At 42.1% G+C, this 21,200-nt stretch overlaps 1 protein-coding gene across 5 annotated transcripts in view; it reads left to right on the forward strand.

The window, feature by feature from the left end:
• Positions 1-13,185: 13,185 nt before the first annotated feature.
• Positions 13,186-21,200, forward strand: part of Cep120 (centrosomal protein 120) — a 61,558-nt gene continuing 53,543 nt past the window's right edge. For 2 of the 5 annotated variants that reach the window (XM_027400906.2, XM_027400907.2), the window contains exons 1-4: positions 13,186-13,327; positions 13,480-13,545; positions 17,713-17,869; positions 19,551-19,665. In XM_027400906.2, coding sequence (XP_027256707.1) covers positions 13,497-13,545; positions 17,713-17,869; positions 19,551-19,665 — 321 coding nt within the window. In that variant the 5' untranslated portion in view covers positions 13,186-13,327; positions 13,480-13,496. Of the gene's footprint in view, positions 13,328-13,351; positions 13,371-13,479; positions 13,546-17,712; positions 17,870-19,550; positions 19,666-21,200 lie in introns of those variants that run through there. The other 3 variants (XM_027400904.2, XM_027400905.2, XM_035440146.1) reach the window with 2 other exon arrangements.

Raw genomic sequence — 21,200 nt, forward strand, 5'->3', positions numbered from 1 at the left:
ATTCTTCTTGTTTGTTTTTGTTTTTGTTTTTGTTTTCAAGACAGCGTTCCTGGATGTCCTGGAATTTCCTCCATCTACCTCTGTCTCTTTAGTGCTAGGATTAAAGTCGTGCACAACCACTGCCCAATGTGTTTGCTTTTCATAAACAGGACAGTGTTTATTTTGTACCCTATAAAGCCTTATCCACTTGACCCCCTTCTGCCACTTGTATTTAATCTTCCAGACTTACTCATTTTTACATATTATGATAGTGTGTTAAAGCAGAGGAAAGGACACATTTAAGCTGGCCGAGTGATGATTAAGATTTAAATTGATTTCTATTTTGTTGACACTGAATGTGAGAAGAAAAGAAATAGCTATACCAAAGCGCTTGAGTTAAGAAGAACTTCATTAAGTTAACTCCATTCTTTTAATGTAGATATGCACTGATGAGGTTCTAGAATGGAAGGTAGCATCTCATCAGGTCTACACAAACCATGGGAGCTGATTTATGTTTCCTGCTTTCAAAACACAAATCCATTGAGAACAAAAAAATGTGCATTAAAATATCTCAATGAGTGAAATTTTGACTGAAATAAATAATGTCTCTGGATGTTATATTCTTTGAAACTATCCATGGTTGACTTATGCATGGGTGGAAGGGAGAGAAGGACTGTGCTGAACATCGTTGCCTTGTTACCAGGTATCAAATTAAACTACTCGGGTCTCAAATGGATTTGAAGTTAATGAAAGAACAGACTCCTCGGCAGTTCTACCCTTTCATATCAAAACGGTAGCATTAGGGACCCATACTCCTGAGAAAAGGTTGGACAGGGGGAGAGTTAATTGATCTGCACAGAAACACTTCAAGGGAAAGGGCAAGGAAAGAAACTCGACTACATGTGTAAAATGAGTGTCCCCTAAGCTCTACTCCTAGAGGTGGTAAATTATCGGATGAGACGATAACAGGGTCCGCTGAGATGCATTTGTTAAAGCGTTTAATACTCTTAAATGGGAGCAGACTCGAGCCCTGAAAAAGAGCTGTTCAGGTTTCCTAAAACTTAGAAGCTTACTTTAATTAAAAACAGAAATTTCCAGTGAACACTACTGGAAATAGATATATGGCAAGTTGATTCAATTCCCTTGTGTTGGTTCAGAGGCTGATTTATCAAGATAGACAACTATGTGGATTTTAGTATTTGAAATTTGAAGAAACTGTTGGGAATGTTACAGTGCCTGGTGGTTCAGTGAAGGGGAAGGAGAAAGTTCTGGGAAATTTTCTGCTTTTTAAATTGAAAACATTGGAGGGAGAAGGGACTTACATGTGAAACAAGCTTGTTCCCTAACTTGAAATAATAAAAAAATTTGAAAACATTGAAGTGAAACAAGCTAATAATAATAATAGCAACAACAACAACAACAACCCTGGCATTTACCTGTAACAAACTGTTACCATGATCTTCTGTCTTGAAGAAATGAATAGGCCTAGTCTGGCCTTGAAAGGGCTCTGTAGCCCAGGCAGTCCTTGAACTCCTGATCCTCTTGCCCTCACCCCCAATTTCTAAAATTACAGTTGTGTCCCACTATATGTTGTTTCAATTCAGGCCTGGGTTCCTTGCTTCTAGTCTTGCAGCCTCTCAGTGAAGTCATTCTCTTTGGTGGTCAGAGTCATGTGACACTAGCAGTGATGATATCAAAGTATCTCTCTTCTACAGTTTTTCCTTTCTTTACATTTATAAAACAGACATGTGATACTGTCTAAAGTCAATCTGTTTGCTCTCATTTCTGACATCCCTGCAAAATCATCTCTTTATAGTCAGCTTTTCTGGGTTTTTAGTTATTGTAATTTCATACAAATATATAATGTACATTGAATCAGTCTTCTCATTATTCTTATCTCTTTCCCCTCCTGCCAAGCGTCCTCTTCCTCAAAAGTCCCCCTTCACCTTTTTTTTTTTTGCATATGCCCTACTGCATTTACTTAGGCTTGCTGCATGGTGGGAGGTGTTTACTTGAGCAAGGGTAGCTGACTACTAGCTATACCATTGAGACTTCCCTTCTCCCAGCAGCCACTAACTGCTTATAGTTACTCAGGGAATGGTGGGTCCCGATCTGTGATGGAATGTTGTTTGGCCCAGTCATGTGCAGGCTATGAGTTCATGGGTGCAACAGCCATGTGGTCCAGAGGACCGCATTCCACAGCACTCCTCTGTCCTCCGGCTCTTACATTCTTCCTTCCTTCTCTGCTATGTTCTCAGTCTTGAAGGATTTGATGTAGATGTCCCATTTAGGTCTGAGCACTCAACAATTCTTTGTTCTCAGCATTTGACTAATTATGAGTCTGCCCGTTAAGATGCTCACTGAAAACAGAAGCTTCTCTGACCAAGGTTGTGGGTACCACCAATCAACACGTGTATACATACACACTTAGGAGGTTGTATCAGACTTTCTTTGGGGCCATCAACCAGCTCCCAAATCATAATTGAGGAGTTATTATTAGTTGTGAATGCTCGGCCTTATTTTATGCTTGTCCCACTAACTCTTAAACTTAAATTAACCTGTTTCTCTTCATCCATATTTTGCCTCAGGGCTTTTTATCTTTCTTTTATTCTGTATCTCCTACTCCATGTCTGTCGTGCTGGCAGCTGCCTGGGTGGCCTTGGGCATCTACCTTTTTTTCTCTTACAGTCTCCCTTCCTTCTCAAGCCTAGATTTCTCCTCCAACTTATTCTATCTGCCCACCAGTTCCGCCTATCCTTCTACTGCCTAGCTGTTGACCATTAAGCTTTTTATTAGGCCAATCAGGTACCTTAGACAGGCAAAGCAACATATCTTTACATCATTAAACAAATGCAGCTTAAACAAATGCAGCACATCCTTTCATAGTTAAAGTAATATTTCACAACAGGAGATAGTATGACAATATGCCCACGTAGCAAAACAGCAGTATTAGGCTTCCCCCATGGCCTATGTCCTCATTAGTAATGTACTTTTTGCCAGGCTTTCAGGAACTCAACTTTTAAATGTCTTCTAAAGCAACATCGCAGGCATTCCAGCCCACTAACTGATTGATTTTTCACATTATTTAAGAAAACAGTTCTTAAATCAAATAGATTATAGTGTTTTTCCTCAATGTGTCAGAGATTGGATGGTGATTTTACCCACCTGTAGACAATGTTTCTTAGTTATGTATTCCTTTATATGTGTACTGATTATATAGCTAGCTGTACATGGCACTGCATACTTGTGATCCCAATATTTGGGAGGCTGAGGCAGGAGGAATGCCTCGAGTCCCCAACCTGAGCTACATAGCAAAAACCCTGTCTCATTAAAAACAAAGAAATAAAATTCATTTTCTACTGTATATCACTGGCATAGGTATAATTCTAGCATTGTAAGTTTAGTTTTTAAAAACCTTTTGAACAAGACTTTATTGGGCTTTCCATTTCTTCTTCTTTCTTTTGTGGTGGGGATGGGACAAGGACTTGCTGTGTACCCAAACTGGCCTCAAACAGTGACCCTCCTGGTTCAACTTTCTGAATATCCTAATTATAGGTGTGCACCACCATATCCAGTTATACTGAGCCTTTACCTACAAATATCCTCAAGGTATGTTTATACAGTAAGTCAACAGTAGTAAGGAAAATAGGCAAATTTATAACCTACTGCAAATCTTGTGCATCAATTTTTAGAATATTGTATATGTTTGGCTAATATTAGGATAAGCAAGTCAATATTGACATTAAAGATTCTTAAGCCAAAACTTTTTTTAATAACCACTGTTTTTTCTTGGAATTAATTCTTAGCTGGAACATTAATATGATTAAAAAAGCAATTCTTATCTATATCAATTTAAGACATGAACTAACATTTTATTACCACGTTCAACAATTATAAGGGGAACTTCCAGATTAATATCTGTTGCTAAAATTCCTTCCTTTGGGGCTGGAGTGGCTCATTGGTTAAGAACATTGGCTGCTCTTGAAGAAGACCTGGGTTCAAGTCCTAGCACTCCCATAGCAGTTCACAACTATTTATAACTCCAGTTCCAGGGGATCTGATATCCTCTTTTGATCTCCTCATCAGGCATCCAGCATCAGGCATGTATGTGGTACACTGACTACATGACAAAACACCATATACACAAAAACCATTTGATCCCTTAGGAAGATGTAAATTATATCTACCCCTCTTCCTTCAGACGAGCCAAGGTGTGATTCCACCAAAGTTTACTCTGAGCAACCAATTAGTTTATTGGACTAACTCACAAAGCGATTGGTGGAGAGTTATGGGCAGGAGTGTGAATGACTTTAAAGTAGCCACACTGGAAGGTCTTCCTCCAGCTTAAATAATGACTCCCTCGTGGCTGTGTAGGTGGAGCCCCCTCCCCTAATTCTTTCTTACTTAGATCTTCTAGCCTTTCCCAGAGACCCTAAGGCCATGTGCAATTAGGGCCAGAATTGCATGCAACTGTTTGGAAGAGTGGCTAGATGCTCAGGTGAGAGTCCCATGAGCCTCTTTGTCCCTTCTTCCAAGAGTAAGCTGAATAGTCAACAGCCCATCACTGATGACCTTTTGTGAGCAAGCCCATCTATTTCCTGAAGTTGGTGGCAGTTTAGCTTAGATGATAGTCTTATGCAACAACGTCCAACCTAACACACCTAGAAAACTTATGGCATCCAAGTGAACTCTCCTAAGAATATCATTTACATTGTGCCTAAAACAATGACTTCATTATATAATGAGGACAATAATGTTAATTTTAACTAACCCCATGAGCATTATGCAGAAGTAGGACATTACTTCCCTTTAGGTATAATCATTCTCCTGTTCCCTATTGCAAACAGCTTTTAGTGAGATCTTGGCTCTAAGGTGTAAGTGATGAAGGTCCCAAAGGTCCACCAGGCACTTAACGTGGACAGGGCTTGAGTAGAATAAAGGCTGAAGATGAAGTCAGAACAAATTTTCTTAGGATAATTTATGTTGTCTTTAAAACCATGCACATGATTATTGTATCCGTATAGCTTTGCACTTCTTTTAGACATTATTTTAACTTCCTACCTTTCATGAACCTTTTTTCTCCACAGCATGATGTGTTGTGTCTCTACTCCAGTATCTTGACCTGGCTCCATGCTCTCAGGAGCTTACGTTGACTCCCGACTGTGAATCATTACAGTAACTTACAGCAAGTGTTCAGAATCCCTGCACTCTGACTGTTATCGAGTGGCCCAAGGCATCCACCTTCAGGCTTTTTCGTGTGTGCAAAGGTGGAGCCGTCTCTCTTCACTGCCTGTGGTGTGGCTGGAAAGACCGGAAGAGGATCAATGTGTGTCCTGGGTTTATTCATCTGAACTTGGGTCAAGTACAGATAGGAAATGGCTTCCTTCTTCTACGCCTGCTTTCAAGTGTGCCCCTGTTTTTTACTCTCTCAACTATGAAGAACAGTTGATTAGATGTAAGGATTTTCCGATCACTTTCTGCTATTAACATGTCAGTTCAGCCCAATGTAGGCCAATTTCAAATTCTAACTCATAATTTGGAATATCATTTCTTCCCATCATCAATGTTTTCACCTAAGGGCTCAGATTAGGGGAGGGAATGGAATCCACTCGTCTTCTCTTTTTGGTAGCCTTTTCTTTCAATGAACTGGGATCAGATACGGAGAAAGACTAATTATCCTTAACTTAGCAGCCTCCCTTGTTTGTTACTATTTCTCTGTTCAAGATCCATTAGTCCCCCAGGCCTTCTGAGTGGCTCTCAGCTAAATGCAGTCCTACTAGGACTCCTGAGTAAGTTATTCTAGGAATGACTTTTAGGGGAGGGGCTTCCCAAGACTATATATTCTGTCCTGGGAGACCCACCTCACTCATAGAAGACTCCTCCCACTAAACTGCTTCTGAAACCCTACCAGTTCCCATGTTGGGTTTCAGTCCTCGGCATCTAGCTTCTGCAGTCTCTCCACCCCTTGGCCCATCCTCTTGGACACCAAGATGGCTCAGTCAAGGTGCCCAGCCACTCTATGCTTTCACAGGATTCTCACACATATTTTTAAAGTAAAATGTAGTTGCAAGATGTGAATCAATTCACCAGTTCTCTCTCTCTCTCTCTCTCTCTCTCTCTCTCTCTCTCTCTCTCTCTCTCACACACACACACACACACACACACACACACACACACACCACAATTTCCTTTTCTCTCTTCTTGGTTTAGGGTAAGGAGGGGGAAACCCTTTCACCCTAAATTGATTTATTATCTTTAGCAGCTGAGGCATGGCATTCTTGGCATCCTTTGGGTCACATGTGGCACTACCAGCAAGGCCAGCACTTCTATTTCTACTGGACATCCTGTAGGTTCTTAGCACCTGCTAAATCTGTACACACTTCTGACAACACAAAGTGTTATGTTGACAATGAAGCCATCCTCAACTGAAGATAGCATTGTGGTTTATGGCTTCACCAAACGATAACAGTTATTAGATCCTTTATTAAACAATGCTGACCCAGGCACTTGTGTGTTGTTGCTTAGGGGTGTGGTGAGAAACTGAGGGAGATTCCTCCCACTTACTCCTCCTTCTTACAGCAAAAGGGGGGACTGAACCCAGAGTCTCATGCCTTCTAGACAAGGGATCTACCACTGAGCTAATCTGTAGCCCTTGAAGGAGGTGTTCCTCCTCTCTGAACCTGGTCAATATGTCTAGAGCCTTACCTGGGATTTAAAGGGTTAGCTTCTTTTGTTATTTATTTGCTATATTCATTATATCATGGAGCAGCAAAGGATCACTTCATACCTTTCAAGTGTATTTATAATATCTACATTAAACAGAACACCTATAGCAGATACAATCTTGGTAGAACAGAAGAGCTCATGTTACTATTCACTGGAGTCACACTCCTATCTGTCACACTCCTATTTAGCCCATGCCTGGAAACTTCTCTGCTAGACAGTGGAGCAGGCTGTTTTTAGTTCTGCTATTGCCATCAGTCTGTCAAAAGGAAGTTTTGCAGAGAAGAAATCAGCACATACCAAACTTGCTTTGATAGGAGAATCAAAGTCCCATAGGGTCACAGAGTGGTCTAGAGTCCTTCACTCCAACACCCACTGCCAGTTCCACACTCTGGAGAACTTTCAACAATCTTCTTTAGTTGGAGGATAGCCTGGGCTACAAAGTAAGTTCAGGCCGGCCTAGGCTGCACAGTCAGACCATGTCTTAAAAATAATAGGCAAATGAACAAATCTGCTATCTCAAGAAGGTGGTCATTCTACCAGTGGCACAGTCTCTTAAATTATTTATTTATTTACTGTGTGTGTGTTCAAGCGAGTGCAAAAGTGCAAGCAAGAACACTGTATGTAGGAGGTTGCATGCTAGCTGCAGCATACATCTGGAGGTCAGAGGACAACTGCCTGTGTTGATTCTCTGCATCCACCTTTATGTGGGCTCTGAGGATGGAAGTCAGGTCATAGGCTTGTATGACAATTGCCTTTATGTATGGAGACATCCTAAAGCAGATGTTCTCAACCTATGACCCCCATAGGAGTTGCATATCAGATTGTAGTTATGAAGTAGTAATGTCTTAAGGTTGGGGTCACCACAGCATGAAGAACTGTTTTAAAAGGTCACAGCTTTAGGAAGGTTAAGCCTAAAGTGGAAACCTAAGCAGTATTTCCCCACTTCTTTCTTTCTTTCTTTCTTTCTTTCTTTCTTTCTTTCTTTCTTTCTTCCTTTCTCTCTTTCTTTCTTTCTTTCCTTCTTTCTTTCTCTCTCCCCCCAACCCCCATCTAAGAGTCTTATGCATCCCACAATGACTCAAACCCACTTCATAACCAGGTTGGCCTTGAGTCTTCTGATCTTCCTGCCTCTGTCTCCTGAGTATTGCAATTACAGGTGCTAACCATGATGCCCATGGCTAAGGGCATCATGGCTAAGGAGAGAACCTAGAGCTTCCTGCATGCCAGGTGAGTGTCTTAGGGTCTCTATTGCTGTGAAGAGACGCCATCACCACAGCAACTCATATAAAGGAAAACAATTGTGGTGGCTTGCTTTCAGTTCAGAGGTTCACTATATTATCATCACAGTGGGACATGTTGGCATGCAGGCAGACACAGTGCTGAAGAAGTAACTGAGAGCCCTACAGCTTGCAAGCAACAGGAGGAAGTGGTCTGTCTCACTGGGCATGGCTTGAGCATAGGAGACCTCAAAGCCTGCCTCCACAGCAACACACTTCCTCCAACAAGGCCACACCTACTCTAACAAAGCCACACCTCTCAATAGTGCCATTCCTTTTGGCAGGGAGGAGTGTTTTCTTTCAAACCACTACAACAAGCATTCTACCAACTGAGTTGTGTCCCTAACCCCTGAAGCTGCATTTTCTATCCCCTTGCCACAGTTCCGGAAGTTTCCCTAGATCTACATTCCTCTGCAGAGTAAGAAACCTTCTCTCAGCCTCTACTCTACACCCACCCTTGAAAGAACCACTGTGACAAACATGACAGGATTTTTCAGAGCCTATTCATACCTAACATACCTCTTAAAGGTGACACCACAAGGACAACATACAAAAATGTTGCTTTTATTTATGCCCTTAGGTTCAACCCAAGCTCCACTCAAAGCAAAAGTCATCACTGGCTTTCCACCCTGGAAACGGAATAAACCACTGATGTGCTGTGTTCTCATTGAGAGCAGGTGCTGGGAAGTCTTGCCAGGTTTTACCTTGCTGGTCACTGTTGAGATGGGAAACATCTGAACCCACTTTGTTCTTGGAAATCTAGAGAATTTGTTGATTCTGTCCCACAGAGGCAGATAGTAAACTGAGGCCAAGATAGCAAATCTTTGTCTTCCTCCCCTTTTCTTTCCTGCCCTCAAGAGATCCATCCAGGAAGTCCAATGTTAATCTCCAGCACATCCGCTCAGCCTTTCCTTCCCAGTTGTAGGCACCCTTTTCCTGATTACACTTTTCTTTGCCTTCTGGAGACACGAGTTATAATATGCACTTAGGCAAATTTGGGCTAGAGGTAACTAGTCTGTAGGCAGAACATTTTGTTGTTGTTGTTGTTTTACGCTGAAACTCATTCCCAGTATTTAGAAATTGGATGATTTCACAGCAGAGTCTATAATTCTGGCTTCTCGTGAAAACTGGAAGATCTTGGTAAACAGATATGTGCCAGGAATCAGCTGGTGTAGAGCCACCTCCTATGAAGCTGTGGTGGCCTGCCTTCACTCAGGCCCTGCCTGGTCACCACTCATTTCTAGTTTTGACCTACCGAGATGTTATGGCTTCATAAAAGCCAAGAAGAAAAATTGTTTGGGAGAACATTACCCCAAGAATATGGGTCTAAGCCAACAAGAGAAAATATAAGGAATTTGGTTATCTTTGCAGAAATAGAAAAGCGATAAATCTGACGATAACATCTTAACAAATGATCTTTTCACATTAAAACAAAAGCCCGCCATATTGGGAGATTTTAATTATGCCTGGGCCCTGCCCAGGTGAGATGCTGTCATGTGAGGCTGAGAGAGCTGGTGGTGCTGGAGAGCCCTTGCTTTGGAAAAGCACTTGCTTTGAAGTTAGGAGGACTGATGTTCAGATCCCCAGGGCACACATAAAAGCCAGACAGGCTAGACTAGCCAGAATTGGTGAGCTTAGATTCAGTGAGAGATCCTGGCTCAATAAAGTGGCCAGACATTGAGCAAGATACCTATTCATGGAGCCTATTCACAGTCTAACATAAACCATGTACATGTGCATTTGCACCTGTATAGATGTCTCTTCACACATGCGTCTATGCATACACTGGCACACACCACACACTCATACATAGGCAAACAGTGAGAGAAGAACGGTAAACCTTGCCTTACTCATGGAAGAGCTGAGCCTCTGAGCAAAACTCCTTGGCATAGTCGCAAAGTCATGGAACTTGGAGCTCAGGTATGCCTGATTTTCCCATGTTGAGCTCTACAATCTCCAATGAGGATTAGTGACCCTTTCTCAAGGGATGAAAGACATTCTAATCAATTGCCCCATTTAGTTATATAGGATGCTGCTTTAAAGGGCTATTTGCTATGGCACCAAATTAGTTGTGTTTTTGTCCCCGCCCCCCCCCCCCCCCCGCATCTTCCTGCCTCTCTCTTGAATTCATTTATTCTCGGACAGTTTCATACAAGTCAATGATGTATTTGATTGTGTGTGGAACTCTTTTCTCTCACCCCTCCCAACACCCTCCAATATGTTTGCCCCCTCCCGTCATGTCTGTTTGTCTGTCTTTTACCTGCAATCACTGAATCCAGTTCTTGCCAGAATGCTGGCTAATCTTGTCTCCCTGACCCTGTGCAGGTCTACTGCAGCAAGTTCATGGGTGCAATGGCCATGTCACACTAGCATGTCACACCACTGTCCACCTTATTCTCCAGCTCTCATATTCTCTCTCTCTTCTCTTCAGTGATATTCCCTGAGCCTCGGAGAGGTTATCTTTCTGTTTCTGAGTCAGGGTCTCACTCTGTGGCCTAGGTTGGCATAGAATTTATAGTAATCCTCCTGCCTCAGCCTTTTTAGTACAAAAAGCTGGATGCCTCCACATCATCTCATTCCTTTTTCCAAATGGAGGCTGTTTTTCTAAGTTCTCGAAGGTCAGGTTTTAATACCACGTTTTTTCAAATAATAGTTATTCAATAAGCGTGTTGATTTTATTAGTCCTGGGAGCTTGTTTTGATTTTATTAAATATATATCTGGGTCTGTTGATGCAAGGGGGGATGGGCTGAAAAGGAAAGTATTAATAAAATTTATAATCTCTTCTGTGTTGGGCCATAGACATTGTAGAAAATGAAACATAAAAATACTACATATCCAAAATGTGAAATAGATATAGAAAAAGAAAGGTTTGATGTGAACCAAGATGCCCTTTTGTTTGTAGAAATAGAAAGCTACATAATAGGATTAGCAAACTAATGAATTCAGTACCTGTCAGTTTGAATTTGCATACTTATATGCTCATAGTGTAATGACTCTTCCATTGTCTCTTAGATACGACTCACATATGCTGTAAACATTTCCTTATGTATTTGGAGACAGTAATTGGTACTTCATAAACTTATAATAAAATTTCCTCTCATGAGTTTAACCTAACATGTGATGTTTCAGGCCAGAACCGAAGCTGCTGCTGTCCACTAGAGCACAAGAAGGGAATTAGATTACAGAATCGTGGGTTTTAGATGATGATGGAATTACAGTCCATTACTACATGGCAACTTTCATATTACCAATTTTGTACAGTCTGTGAAAATAATGGCAGCATGCAAATGATATTGATGACTTTTTAGCAACTCCTGTGAGGTGATTTCACAAATGATTGTGTTGTTTAGGGAAGAAATCCAGATGCAGAGAACTGAAACAGGGACAGTGATTGCTCAGTGAATAAAAGCATCTGCCTGCCTCATGACCTGGGTTTCATCCCTAGGACCCACATAATGGAAGGAGAGAACTGACTTGCAGAAGTTGTCCTCTGACCTCTAAGTGTGGCCCCACAACACACACACACACACACACACACACACACACACACACACAGAGAGAGAGAGAGAGAGAGAGAGAGAGAGAGAGAGAGAGAGAGAGAGAGAGAAATATATTTTTGAAAAGAGAGTTATATAAAAAATTTTACTGCAAGAAAAATGGTGTGTGTGTGTGTGTGTGTGTGTGTGTGTGTGTGTGTGTGTGTGTATTCCACGTGTCCAGATGCCTGAGGAGGCCAGAAGAGGTCATTGGATCCCCATCCTGCTGGAATTAAAGATAGCTGTGAGTTGCCCCCATGCATGTCAAGAACTGAACTCAGGTCCTCTGGAAGAGCAGCAAGAATGGTTAACTGCAGAACCATCTCTCCATTCCCCCATCTTAGTTCATTTGATTAATTTTACAGATTTTTTTTTATGAGACTATTCCAGCTTGTAGTGATAACCTAACCTGGGCTTTCAGCCTTGATGGATATCCTAAAGGAAAATAAATGTATTTTTAAATAAAAAATTATAAATTATAAAAACAGTTTTATAGCAACTAAGTTATGAGATTATTCACCTAAAAAGATAACTATAATAGTGTTTAACATCACACTTTAGATAGGAAAAAAACCTACTTACAGGGCCATCATGTGATTCTGCCTACTTTTGATACTATTTTTTGAGGTTCTCCACAAAAGAATACAATACTCTATAATGCACATGAAGTTTAGTTTTATAGGAATACCACATTTCAGAAAAACCTCTGAGGAGTCCCAAAGGGGGTTTAGAGATAATCTAATGTAGCCCCCACATCATTTTCTTCCGAGGACAAAGAAGAGAAAGATAACAGTGCAGAAGATAGCAACAGGACTCAGAGATTTTATTATAACTGTTCTCAAAATGTCTTCTAGATTTACGGAGCAAGAAAGCAGCCGGAGCCAGCACACTGAAGCCCACTGCCTCGGTGAGATCTCGCTTCAACTGTTTTACTTTTTGCCCCATCATCTGTTATTGTGCTTTATTTTTGATTGTAAGAGAAATTCTCAGTTTTCTAGGTTTTAAGCTAGATTATCTTCAAAACACGCCTAATCTTTCCTGAAAACAAAGTTTGAAATTGGAAGGGGAAACGGGTTCACGGCATTTCCACGCCTTAACTTTCGGCCTTGATTTTACAAATTTACTATGTCTGGTTAAAACCTACACCTTTAAATAACCTCGCCCACGTGACCATGTTTTTGGCCTTTTTTTTTTTTTTTTTTTTTTAAAAGAGGTATTTCTAAGGTACAGCCTATTCGGGGAGGGATTACGTCAGCGTCAGCGCCAGCAGTTACAGTAACTACCGTATTGACACTACGTGTTTCATAGGACAAATATTTAAATATAAGCGCAAAACAGTTCACATTCAGGTCATTATTTTCTCCGTGACTTACTACATTCAGTTCTGTTGTGCCAAGTGCCTGAGAACTAGCATTAAAAAAAAAGTTTTATTTCTCAGATAAAAACTGAGCATAATGCTTAAAATACGCGGCCCTCCTACTCGAGGACCAGGAAGCGTTTAGGGCAGTGGTGCGGCTGCGCAGCCTGCGGGTGTTTGCTCCTGCCTTTCCGCAGACGACCAGGAGGTGGCGCTGCGGGCGAATGCAGTAGCGTCTCCCTAGGGCTCTGGGAAAGAGCGTAAAAGGGCGGGAGGTGAAGCGGGCTGGTGGACGTTCTATCCCCGACTGCCCTGGTCTCTATAGCCCTTTGTCCTCCAGCCTCCCCGGGGCTCTGGGCCTGCGGGCCTGGTTGCTAGGCGGAAGCGGGGCGCGGCGGCGTCCGCTGCGGCTGCCCGGGCGTTTGAAAAGCCGCTTAGCGGGCGGCAAAAGGTGCCGGGGCTGCGGGCGTGTGGGGCGCGGTTGCCGAGCCGGGGTAGGGTTAGGGTCTGGTCGGCGGCCCGGGGGAGCGGGGCCGGTCGCTGCGGAGCCTTGGAGGCCTGCGGGGTCCGGCTGCGCGCCTCACGGGGGTCTCTTCCCTTTAGACCCCGCCGCCGCGACCATGGTCTTCAAGTCCGACCAGTTGCTCATCGTCGTGTCCATCCTAGAAGGTGAGCGGCCTCCGTTGTCTTCTTTTTTTTCTTCTTCTGCAACTGCTGTTTCCCGAACCTCAGCCGAGTAATGTGTGACCACGGCTTTGTTAACCTTACGAACCCTGTCATCTCTGCTTTTGTAGTCCCCGAAGACTTGTTCAGTTGCATGGAGCTAGGGCTGTTAGGCAATTGATTTAAACATCTCCCCGGGGAACGTGAGTGCTATTAGGGATAAGTGATATTTAGCGTGACTAGCCGTAGCCCCAGAGAATGTAGGAAAAAAAAAAAAAAAAACCGATCTCCATCAGAAGCGGCCTGTCGATGGCTTTTATATATGAGCTGAAAGTGCCTGCAAAGCATGTTCTGTGCAGCAGCCCCCGCTAATGCCATTTTTAAGAACTTTGCCATTGACTTTAATGTACCATTTCAGATGTATTGCGGAGGCTGTTCCCTTTACGTGTCTTGATGGCGTACCTAGGGGACTACGGTCGTTAAGGTGTATTAAATGATCCTTACATGTTTGTTGAAGGAGTGATATTTGTTTATAGGGGACTTATTGAATGTCAGGTGCTGTGATGGAAATGCAGGTGGCCCTAGGTCTAGAAGCTACCAGTAAAGTGGTGGGGAGTGTGTCACGAAGGCATGACCTCCTCTTCTGGGGAATGTTTTCCTGAGGAGATGACGTGTATTTGGGTCTGAAAGCTAATAAAGGAATGGGTCAGATGACAAAAGCTGGACAGATGGTCTGGCTGCAATGAGCGCTTAAGGTGTGTGAAAAGAAGGTATGTTTTGCTCTCGGGTGCATTCCATAAGCATTGCTTCTATTCAGTGTAGTTAGCTGACTGCAGCAAAGTGGAGATTATAGTTGTTCTGTTTATTGGAACAGGTTATCAGTATGCAGAGTCATCGTGAGCGTTTATCCACAGTGGTATTTATTGGTTAGACTCCTGTCCCCTCATCAGAGAGGTATGGTACTATTTGGGTACTATTTGAGAAGAGGGAAGAAAAACAGAGTAAAAATAGTTTCTGAATTTTGGAATAAGAAATTGACCAGAAGCTAATATTGTCCCTAGCAATATTAATTGTCGCTCCTTTACTGCTTAAAAAAGCAAGCCTGAGCAGGGAGTGGCTGGCTCATGCCTTTAATCCCAGCACTCGAGGCAGGCGGTGAGTTCCCGTCACCACCAACCAAACAAACAAAGAACAAAACAAAACAAACTCACAAATAAACACCTCCCCCCCCCCCAGAATGAAGTAATTTTCTAATTGGTTGACAGAGGCTTTTAAATTTAGAACTGGCCCTTCTCTATGAAAAAAAGAAATGTAGTGATTTCCTGCCTTCCGTGATATAGGTGTCTGTTTATTTGGGGTAGACAAATTAGTGTGCAAGACACCACATTTGGGCAGCACTATAATAAAAACTTGATACAGACCATAAATGTGGCTTTGGCAGTAGAATAGGAGTAGGGTTTGAAGTGCCTTCCATCCGAAGCTTCAGACAGACAAGGAAGTGTTGTTACGGTGATTGGATATACCAGGTTTACAGGAATGAACGTGGTGGGTGGAAAGAGGCAGAAAGATGGCTGTGGTAGAGAAAGGTAAATGTTTAGGAATATTGTACTTGGTCCGAAAGAGCTAGGATGAGTTGGCCTGGGAGTACCTTGAGAGACAAAGAGTTAAGAGTTGTCATTCTAAGAGGAGGGTTGGTGGCTATGGCTGTAGTCCTAACTAAAAGAATGAACTGAACTCATGTTTGGTTTAGGAATTATATTCAGGAAAGCGAACCTGGAGTCAGGGATGTCGGTTAGGTTGCTTCCACAAACATACCTAAAACTGGCATGCGGTCCTCTCCCCATCTGGTTGTGTTTACATTCAAACCAGGAACCTGGGATTCATCACCGTCTTCCGAAGGATCGCCAAGAGTTGTTGATTTTATTATAGGTGCTATGTACACACAGATGAGTCTCCACTGTGTGCCCGGCTTCATACCTTCATCCTCACCTCACCTGATGATCTCAGTCTGTTTTCTAAACATTTTCTTTCCTTCCAGAAACAACTACTGCCCTGAACTACCTGGCAGTAATCTTTCTGATCAGCAGATCTTGCCTTAAAGTCTTCCAGAGTTCCCATAATGTCTGCACTCTTAGAGTAGAAAACATGGCCCCTTGTGGTAAGACTCCTGCTGGCCCTTTAGGTTTCATATGTCCTCAGGACTCCAGTTGTATCTAGCTACTTGTAATTTCTTAGTTACATATCTAGAAATGGATTTCTAGAACTGAATTTCTCCATCAGTCCAAATCATGGTGTGCTTGGTTCCAGAATAAAGAACAAAATAAAACAAACAAACAAACAAAAAACTACAGCATAACAAACAGACTTCTGTTGTCTGCCTCTTACTGTGTTAAAAAACTGTGGCTAAGGGTAGCTGGGAGGAAAGGGCTTATCTCATCTTACATGTTCCAATTTCAGTTCATCATTGAGGGAATGAGAGCAGGAACTGTAGCAGAGTCCCCGGAGAAAGATGCTTACTCACCATGGCATCCTCAGCCTGCCTTCTTTTATACCACACAGGACCACCTGCAAGAAGTGGCTCGCCCCACATCATGACTGTCGTTAGTCAAGAAGATGTCCCACAGACTTAGCTACAGGCCAATCTGACAGGCATTTTCTCAACTGAAGGGCCCTCTTCCTAGATGACTCCAGCTTATGTCAAATTGGCAAAAACCTAACCAGCACCGAGTTTTAAATAAGACCCTCTGGCTGACATTTTTAAAGGGCAATTTCATATTTATTTATATTTGTATCTGTGTGAGTGTATGTGCACACCTATTCACACCTCTAGAAGACTAGAAGCCAGTTTTGGGTCACCTCCTCAACTGCTCTACCTGTTCTCCGTGAAGCTAGGAGCCTTCGAGCCTCAGTGATTCCCGTTGTCCTGCAGCTGATGGTACATCAGCTGTGATTACAGGAAGCCTGGCTTGTGACTCCAAACTCCAGGCCTCATGATTGAGCAGCAGATACACTGTTAAGTCTCTCTGTCCCTAGCTGACATTCTGAAGACTGCAGTCAGGTCCTATCCTGTCCTGTCCTGTCCCGTCCCATCCCGTCCCGTCCCGTCCTTTCCTTTCCTTTTTTTTCCTTTCCTTTCCTTTCCTTTCCTTTTCTTTCCTTTTCAAACCAGAGTATTTATTTTGTGACTGATTGTCAAAATTCTGAAGATGAACTAAATGCTGAAACAGTTTCCCCTCGTTTCCATCCCTGGGCAATCTCTCAGGTGCCTCATTGGTGCAGTCCTGGTACTATTCTGTCTCTCAGCCTAGGCACTCCCAATTTTACTTTTCCTTCCGTGGGTAGTCCAGGTTGGCCACAGGTTGACGTCTGAAGGCCTTTGGATCACAGGGGTGGCACAGTGTGTGTCTTGCTGCATTGCTTCCAAACAGTGCAGTTCCTTGTCAGCTTGCCTCTGTGGGGCCAGAGAGACCCTGGCTTTGGTTTTGGTTTGTTTTGGGGTCCCATCTCATCCAGGCTCTTTGCCTCCACTTCCCAAGTGTTGGGGTTATCTGTGTGTGCCACCATCTCATAAAATCCAGGTCTTTGCTGCCCATTTAATTCCTAACCTAGTAGCTTTAATCCGGGTGAATAGCATGGAGAGGGGCCTATTTATTTAATAGTGGTTAAAATTCCCCTTCCTGTGATCTCTCTCACTAGACTAAAAAAACAAAATAATTACTTCAGTGCAAGATTGATAGGGATTCTTGCTGTTTACTTTCTTCCAGTTTTGAAATTTTCCCTTCCGCTAGACCCTTGGTTTTCTTTTTAGGACCAGAACCTGTTTTATTCTTTTTAAAGCCATTTATTTTACTGTTTGTCTTTCTACTTTTTAATGTGAGTCATAAGTGTGTTGCATGGTCTGATAACCTGTTAGAATTGCAGGCTTTCAGGCCCAACTAGACCTACCCAACCTGAATCTACATTTGTGCAGGATCCCCAGGTCGTTCATATGCGCATTAATATTGGAGAAGCAATGATTGCTAAGTTACAGCTTTCAGTTTATAAAAGTAAGTGCAGATGTATTTGTGAGATAGTTTATGCAATGTCAAGCTAGCTACCTGGACATACACCAATATTTAAAACACGTTTTGTGACCCTGTTTAATTTCTGTATATACCTGTATTCTTTTTTCAGGTCGCCACTTCCCCAAACGTCCAAAGCATATGCTTGTGGTGGAAGCCAAGTTTGATGGAGAGCAGCTGGCTACTGATCCTGTCGATCATACTGACCAGCCAGAATTTGCTACTGAGTTAGCCTGGGAAATTGACAGGAAAGTTCTTCATCAACACAGGTGAGGCTACTCTCAACTGTCCCAATATCTTTGTCCTCTTTTTGTTTGTTCGCTTGTTTGTTGTTTTATGGCTTTTAAGGTACATTTCATAACTTACTGATTATGGTGCTAATCGTATTTGTTGAATATTTTGTTTTGTGGGTGTGTCTGAGACAGGGTCTCTCTTGGTTTCATTTCTTGTTGCTGTGATAAAGCACCTGATGAAAGTAACTTGAGAAAGATTCAGTCCACAACCCCAGGCTCCAGACGTCACTGTAGGGAAGTCAGGGTTGCAGGAAATGGAAGCAGCTGGTCACATTACATCAGCAGCTGGGAGCAGACAGCAATGCGTTAATTCGTGCTTGCTTGTACTCAGCTCCCCTTCTCCACTCTTAAACAATTCAGGATACCCTGCCTGAGGAGTGTCGTTGCCCACAGTGGGCAAGTCTTCCCCCCTCAAATGGACTTAAAGTGTAACATCTTATTTTTGTTTATGAACTTTATGGCTAGAAATAGTCACGAACAGCAGTACTTTTATTAAATGACAAAAATTACTTTTTAGGGGGTTATTTTTGTTTTGGTTTTTGAGACAGGGTTTCTTTGTGTAACCTTGGCTGTCCTGGAACTAGCTTTGTAGACTAGGCTGGCCTTGAATTCATAGACATCTGCTTGCCTCTGCCTCCCAAATGCTGGCTTAAAAATGTATCTCTAAAAACTGGGCGAAGTATAGTTTCCTCTAACCTGAGGTGGGGCAAAAAGAGTTCAAGGCTGGCCTGGCCTATCTAGCATTCTATCTCAAAGAGAAAAAAAAAGAAAAGGAAAAGACCCACCACCATCAAAACTCCCACATAATAACTTCAGTACTAAATCAAGTCAGAACAGAGAATTTACAAAATGCAAGAATTCTTACTGCTTTTATTACTGGATTATACTATGGATTTACTTGAAGGATTATTAAATTCTTAATGGATGTTAAAATTTTGTCTTCGCTGGCATTCGGAATATTTGATTATTCTGAGTTCTTGTAATTAGCACTGTGTGATAAGCAACTTTGATTATTTAGGCTAAGAATTCCTAAGTGAATTTTGTGCTAAGTGGAGGTAAATAGTGATCCCATTAGCTAAGTGATGGCAACATCTATTCCGCTCTGTGCATGAGCTGGAATAGGGCTTCCCCAATTCCCAAAGAGCCCACACTACCTGTCACTGTCAGCTTACAGAACATTGTCAAGTGTTGTATTGCTAAATTTTAGTAGTTAGATTTTATGGAATTTTTTTTTTAAATTTTAAGTTTCCTTTTTTTTTAGTTATATAGGCAAATATGTATCTTATATGTGATAGTACTGTATAAGAAAGATAATTTTTTCATTCTCAAACATTCATGGTAATTTCTGACTTGCAGAAGGCCAAATACGTCATAAGTGTGTAGGAAAAATTAACCTAGTTAGTATACAGAAAACTAGATTAAAAATAATGGTTCTTTCCAGTTAAAAAGTCATTTAGAAAATACAGACTATATAATAGTTGGCCCAACAGACATATAATCTGAATAATAAAGTGTTCTTGAGGTTGCTAGAAACTTAGCATAATACAAGAAAGACTCATTGTTGCTCACACACATTCTTGTGCAGGTCACAGCACACTTGTATCAAACAGTATAATATAAGAAAGACTCACTGTTGTTCTCACACATCCGTGTGCAGGTTACAGCGCACTCCTATCAAACTCCAGTGTTTCGCCTTGGATCCTCTGTCTTCTGCCAAGGAAACCATCGGCTACATTGTTTTGGATTTAAGAACCGCTCAAGAAACAAAGCAGGTATTGTCCATTTGGTTCTGTTAATTATTATGATAGATAGTTGGTTAAATAAGTACCAAAAGACAGAACAGACTGCTGGGCCAGTTGCAGATCGTGGCCTTGGGGTGAGGTAGAGATTTGAAGGCTTTAGTTTTGAGTTGGATTTATTCTTGTGAATTGTCTTTCTCGAAGAGTGCAAACCTGGGTGGAAGTCCCTGGCCCCTGGGTGTGCTGAGCTTCTTTTCAGAGGCTGTCTCCTCCAGTGCCTCAATTCACTGAACATCTGTCATTCTCTGTTCTTCTGAGTTCTAATCTAGAAGTCTGCTACACGCTTTCCTGTGCCCTCCTTCATAGCCATCCAGTCCAGAGGATTTTGTCCCCTTGGAATCTACTCTGCATTTTTGTACCTGCTGCCCCAATTAAAGCTTCCATTGTTTTATACCTTGGCTAACATAACTTCCTACTTGGCCTCCTTGCTTCCTAGTTCTGTACCCTTGCAGTCATGTTACTTAGTTGTGTCTATTAAGTCCAGGCTCAGGACACTCTGCTTTCCCTAACCTTCCTCATGAAACTGGATACTTTTCAGAACTTTGGGAGACCAAAGTTTACAGGGGGATTACAAGTTTAAGGACAGCTAGACTACATACTAAGACCTCACCTTCTCCAAAATAGCCCCAAAATCTGATGATTAAAAATTTGTATCAAGCCAAAATCAATGTTTTTTAAAGTATCGGTACCTGACCACAGTGCTCTCGTATCTGTGAGTACTGAGATGTGCCTTGGCTCAGGTTTCAGGCTGCATCTTAATGCCTCAAAACAGCAACAGCACTCAGGAGGCAGATGTCTGTGAGTTTGAGACTAACCTGCTCTACAGAGAGGGGTCTAGGACAACCGGGCTACACAGAGAAACCCTGTATTGAAAAAGCAAAAAAACAAAACAAAACAAAACTTCAACACCCATCCTACCACTGAGCTGTGTCATTAGCTCTTATTTTGGGACAGATCACACTAAGTTACCTCTGCTGGCCTCAAACTCATTCTGTAGCTTTCAGGCCTCACCTCCCAAGTAGCTGAGACTACAGGGTATGCTACCAGGTTTGCCTTAACTTCTTTTACTGATTGTGTCTCTTTCAGGCTTGTGTAAATATTATATTTCTTATATTATTATAATAATCATATTAGAGAGCTTCTAAAAAAGAGCCTAAAAGTTTTCACAGTACTTCTCAACAGTAACGCATTTAAAGATAGATAAGGCTGGCCTTGAACTCCTAGTACTTCTGCCTATGCTTCCCAGAGTGCTGTGATTATAGGCATGCACCAGAATGCCCAGATACATTAAAAACATTTTTAAAAAACTTTAAAATTAGTGTCTTTTCAGTTTCCTTCATTGTTTTGTTTTTCTCTTTCCACAGTTTTTTTTTTAAATTATTTGTTTGTGTCTGAATGAGTGTGTGCTTTACATGTGTGCACAGGTGTGAAATGGCACCCCTGCTGACTGTGGTTCCTGCACCTGTGGTACACTTTGTTGTGACTTGAGCCATGTGTTCTGGCTGGGG

Source organism: Cricetulus griseus, chromosome 2 (assembly GCF_003668045.3).
Source record: "Cricetulus griseus strain 17A/GY chromosome 2, alternate assembly CriGri-PICRH-1.0, whole genome shotgun sequence".
Classification (NCBI taxonomy): domain Eukaryota; kingdom Metazoa; phylum Chordata; class Mammalia; order Rodentia; family Cricetidae; genus Cricetulus; species Cricetulus griseus.